This window comes from Meriones unguiculatus, chromosome 10, assembly GCF_030254825.1.
Source record: "Meriones unguiculatus strain TT.TT164.6M chromosome 10, Bangor_MerUng_6.1, whole genome shotgun sequence".
Classification (NCBI taxonomy): domain Eukaryota; kingdom Metazoa; phylum Chordata; class Mammalia; order Rodentia; family Muridae; genus Meriones; species Meriones unguiculatus.
The window spans coordinates 43,957,233-43,962,406 of NC_083358.1; the positions used below are offsets into that span (position 1 = coordinate 43,957,233).

The following is a 5,174-nucleotide window of genomic DNA, read 5'->3' on the forward strand; positions in this document are numbered from 1 at the left end:
CTGGCGTTGTGTTCTTTAGGGGTACAGGGACCACACCATTCCTTCCCACCCTCGAGGCAGTACAGATACGGTTAGGCAGGTGACCCAAGGCTTTTATTTCACTGGTAGGTCCACAGGCTGGTGGTTAATCCCTACAGGGCCACCTCAGGGCCCACCTCTCCATCTCCATGGCCCCGGGCTACCCGTGCCGCCTTCTCATCCCTCCGCTTCTTCCGCTGGAGCAGTCGCCGCTCACGTTCAAACTCCTTCATACGCTTCACATAGCTGTGGGCAGAACAGACAGGCTGTCAGTGCCACAGGCCCTGGCCTAACACCATTCCCAGCCACCAGGAAGCCCTAGCTAGGGGTGAGGCCTCCCGCTGGAATTCTAACTCTGCCCCTCTCCTAGGCGGCTTGGTGTGGGCGGGTGTAGGGCAGGCTCACTCTAGGTGCTCGCAGTAGTCCCAGTCATGCTGCTCGTGTTTGCAGGCCAGGAAGTTGGGGAAGCTGTCCCGCTTGCACTTGAGCAGCCGGATGAGGTAGTGGGCACAGTAGTCACGTTGCTCCAGTGTCAGCCGGGCATCATTCATCTCCTGTTGCGTGGCCACCATCACTGTGGGGAGTGGTGAGGCTCAGCACTGCAGCCAGTCCCCAACTCCACCGACCCCCAGTGTGCACTGGCACAATTGGAAGCCAGGGTGCCCCTCATTGGTTCAGCAGAACCCATCTGTATTATGGCCACACCCTGATAGAAGGGTGACTCATTGTACCCTTTGTCCAAAGCAGCAAGAGGGCTCTTGTGTCTCTTCCTCTAGAGATTCTGTTTTCCAAAAAGCTCCAATAGAGCTGAAGCTCCGAACTCACCCCCTCAGCCCCTGCTTCCTCAGTACAGAAAGATGCCAGGCCCAGCATGGAAGCAGCCTGCCTGTCAACTAAGCCAACAGAGCTGTGGTGGCATCTCAGCAATGCATCATGAGGTGGTGCCAGTGTGACCAGCATCACGTGTGCTTACACAAACTAAGATGGCCCTTCACTAGCCTGTAGGACTGTGGAACTGTCTTTGTGAGGTCTGATGTTGACATAAACGTAGTATGTGTGTTTACTCAAGTGTGAGCCTCGGGTAGATGACCTAGCTCTGGGCTGGGATTTTCCACCACTGGCAAAACCGGACCCTTCAGGAGGTGGTTAGGAATAGAAACACCCCAGCCTGTACCCACTGTGTCCCACAGTGACACACCTGGTTAGCTAGTAGGACCTGACCTTGTTGGGTCTGCAGGCCTACCTCCTCTCCACCTGTGCTTTGGTCCTCGCCCCACTTCATTGCATTAAAACATGTTCCATTAGAGGCGGTGATGCCGCATGCACTTGGGAAGTAGAGGCAGGCAGATTTGAGTTTGAGGCTAGCCTGGTCTACAGAGTGAGTTCTAGGATAGCCAGGGCTACACAGAGACACCCTGTCTTAAACCAAACCAAACAAATTGGCTGGAGAGATGGTTCAGCAGTTAAGAGCGTATACGACTCTTGGGGTTTTATTTCCAAAACCCACGTTGGGCAGCTCCTAACTACTGCTGTAACTTCAGCTCCAGGGGATCCAATGCCTTCTCTGGCATCATCTGGCACTTGAACTCTTACGGCCAAATCTCTATACAGACACATAATTAAGAAAATAAATGAATCTTAAAAAATATAGAGAAAACAGTTGGCGTGCAAGTCAGTGGTAGGGTACTTGCCTAGCATGTGTGAGGCCTTGGGAAATCCTGAGCACTGCACAACCACATCACGTTCCAGTCAGCTGCTGTCCTTCCTCTCAGGGACGCTGTCTCCCACTCTGCTTCCAGCTACCATCCTCTTTCTCACGTAGGCTCAGGTCCGTATACCCCTTTTGGGCTAACCTGGTGCCCAGATGTGACTCAACAGGGTTACCTGTCACCGGGATAGGTTTTCTCTGCCACCTTTGTTGCCCTCTCCCTGGATCTCAAGCCTCAACAGTAGCCACCTGTTTCTCTACAGTCCTGTAGGGCCTAACTCGCACCTCTGATAGCTGCTACCCCAGTTGGCTGATGAGGCCAACTCGGTCCCTCCACTCTACACCTCTGCACTCTAGGCGCAAGGAGGCTCAACCTGGAGCTCTGCCTTTTATTTCTGGTTCACCAGAGAAGCCAGCAGCAAGCCTTCCGAAGTATATTGCTGCCTCCTAAGCTGGAGGAATACAGCAGGAGCCAGGCAGATAGATGGTATCCATTTTCAGAGGGAGACAAAGCAGGCAGAACATAATAATTGAATAGCTGGCAGCCTTACTGACTACGGAGGAAAAAGCAAAACAAACCAGGGATAAGCAATGCTGGAAAGGGGACCAAGAGAAGGCGAGGGGTGAGCTAGGCAGATAGATGCCTGTGGTAAGAGCATTCCAGCTTGAATGGGTGCTGAAGCCTTAAGGCAACAGGACTAGTGTCAGGGCCTTTCCCACCTCCTGGGCTTTGACCTATGCACAAGGAAAGAACTGTCCTTTGCTTCCCTAACTTGGTAAGGTTAGGATGGGAAGGCCTAAGGGGAGGACAGAGCTCTGAGACCACAGAGTACAAGACAGCTATTAGAGGCACAGGAGTATATACCAGTAATCTTAGCAATCTGGGGTCTGAGGTATGAAGACTTTAAGTCTGAGGCTAACTATGTAACAAGATCCTGTCTCAAAAGCAAAACAATTCAGGTTGGACCTATCGGCTTACTCCTGTAATCCCAGTACTCAAGAGGCTGAGAGAAGCAATCTGGAGTTTGAGGCCAGCCTGTGCTATGTAGTGAAATGCTTTCTCAAAAATTAAGGTGGCAGCAGGTGGAGTGGGGTCCTGGGGAAAGGTGGACAGTGAATTGAGGAAGACACTCTGAATGCTGACTTCTGACCAACACACACACCAACAAAGCCCTAAAACCAACAGTAGTAAAAGAAAACAAAAGTCAGCAATGCCATTCATAAGTTCAGGGTTAAGGCTTCCCTTGGAGATAAACTGGGCAGTTGGGAGCTGCCTCCAAGACAACAGAGGAGGCCTCAGTTTCCAGGCCTCCAACAGGGAGCTGAGGAAGAGTCGGTCAGAGGTGGAGGTGACCAAGGTAGAACTTAAGAAAGACAATAAGAGCATGGCAATACAGTTGGGGCTGGTCTGGACAGCCTTGAGAGAAGCCCTTCAGTTAAGGGGGAAGCTTGAGGAGGTGGGGCCTGAATGGGATTTTACACTTGTTTGTGAGACAGACTGCTAGGTACCCAGGGAACTCCTGATGTCCCTGCAGGGTTTGCTGCTCTCACCCACCACCATGACTGGGTCCAGGAGGATGTGTCATAACCACTGCAGGCATTGTATCAGCGTGCTGACAGCCGACTGAAGAGACATTCTGCAGCAGAGTCCTTGCACTGCAGAGGGTGGGGTGGAGGATATGCAGGTGTTCACCTGGAATGGGGCACTTGAAATGAGTTTGAGGATGCATGGCTGTGGAAGGGGATGCTGCTCCTGCTCTCTCACAGATGCATGCTAGGATGGAGGAAAAGGCAGTAAAGAGCTGCAGAAACATCATAAAGGCTAGCCTCCCTGAGCACACGGGCCTGTGCTAGCTCAGCACAGCTAGATGAATGTGACCAGGGGTTTGGTTTAGCCAAGCAGGAAGTGCTGCTACATTCTGATTATAGGCAAAGCAGGGTGTCAGGTGATAAAGGGACTGTAGGCTGAAAACTGACCTAGCCATCTTCTAGCCTACACCACAACCTTTTGGCAAAGCAAATTTATGTCTTTGCTTACAAATGAAAGCCCTGTCCCTCTTGGAACTAGCTTCATCGGTTCCATCACACATGCCTCTTTTAGCCTCTGTTTCCACTGCCTGTCACGAAGGCCGCTTCCACATTCAAGTTTTGCCTCCCAGATCTGCCTGGATACATTGCTTTGCCCAATGGGCTCCCTGAAGACAGTGTCAGTGTCTATCTGCTACCCTGGGGCATCCCAAGTGCCAAACTAGGACTGTCCAGAGCTATCACTCTGTAAGCCTGTGGTTTTCCTACATAGGAAGAACGAGAACCAGGCGAGTGCACACAAGGCCTTGGGTTCCATCCCCAGCACCATCACACGAGACAGGTCCAGTGCACAGCAAGACCGCCCCATCCCCCGAGCTTGTATTATTTATTGTACGCAGCTAAATGAGTGACACTGTATGGAGGTGCAAAGAACATGTCCCAACGCTCTGCGCTGTGCCCAGGACGAAGAGCACCGGCGCAGCCTCGTTTTCCCGCTGTCTAGTCCCCAGCCCATTGCTCCAGCCACGCCGCACAGCCTCCAGATTCAAGGAGGTCAGGTGCCCTCCCAACCCGACCCTCTGCAGACAGGCAGCACTGAGTTCCGCCGGGTCTGCGGTCGCGCCTGCGCACGGAGCTCACCGCGCTCTTTGCGCCTCGGGAAGCCGTACTCCGGGGGGAAGCTAGGCATCTTCAGGGGGTCAGGCTCCACCGAGGCATCCCCAACATAGCGCCGGGCCAGGTGCGCCCCCATGGCTACTCCGCCTTATCGCTTTGGCAGCCGAGGTCACCTCGCTCCCACCTGGAAGCACTACCCCTTACAGCGCCACGGCTTCCGGGTCATCTAGCCCGCAGCGGAGGTCATAGAGAAGAAGGGTGGAAGGCGTCATGGCCCACTGGCACCCCCTGGCGGTCAGGAGGAGAAAGGACTGGCGCGTCGGAAGCCAGTTTGCTAGAAGTCCAGCTCTGCTCAGTGCTAGGATTACACGTGTGTGCCATCAAGCCTGTTGTTTTCATGGGTACTGTGGACACTCTGGCCCTATGCTCTCTTGGCGGGCATTTTACAGACAGATCCATCAAAAAAAAATCTATATCTATATATTTGATGTTGGGGTAGACCCCAAGGCCTAGTACAAGGCTCTTCCACCGAGGTGCACCACCACTTCCAGCTCCCCAACCTCCAAACATTTTTACCCGGTTTGTTGGTGTGCACACACATAAGTAGATGTGTATACGAGCGCATTTGGTGTTCAGAGGTCAACTTTGGGTGTCATTACTCCGGCACTGTCCACCTTGTCTGAGACACTGGTCAACTGTTGACCTTAATTCTTAGGCAAATGGCATCTTATTCAGAAAGTCCTTTCTTACTCTTACATCGTGTGAAAGACTCCCAGGAGCCTATCTAGACGGGGAGACCCCGCTT

At 52.9% G+C, this 5,174-nt stretch overlaps 1 protein-coding gene across 1 annotated transcript; it reads right to left on the bottom strand.

Moving 5' to 3' along the window:
• Positions 1-71: 71 nt before the first annotated feature.
• On the bottom strand, positions 72-4,587 carry Ndufb7 (NADH:ubiquinone oxidoreductase subunit B7). The gene is made up of 3 exons (XM_021632166.2): positions 4,394-4,587; positions 424-592; positions 72-264 (listed from the first exon to the last, which is right to left on the bottom strand). Exons 1-3 carry the CDS (start codon positions 4,503-4,505, stop codon positions 132-134), a joined length of 414 nt encoding a protein of 137 aa, XP_021487841.1. The 5' UTR covers positions 4,506-4,587; the 3' UTR covers positions 72-131.
• Between the last annotated feature and the right edge of the window lie 587 nt (positions 4,588-5,174).

Coding starts and splice junctions, on each gene's coding strand:
- Ndufb7 (XM_021632166.2), bottom strand. CDS start 4,505: ATGGGGGCGCACCTGGCCCGGCGCTATGTTGGGGATGCCTCGGTGGAG. Junction 593..4,393: donor CCCGAGGCGCAAAGAGCGCG/GTGAGCTCCGTG, acceptor CACTCCCCACAG/TGATGGTGGCCACGCAACAG. Junction 265..423: donor GACTACTGCGAGCACCTAGA/GTGAGCCTGCCC, acceptor TTCTGCCCACAG/CTATGTGAAGCGTATGAAGG.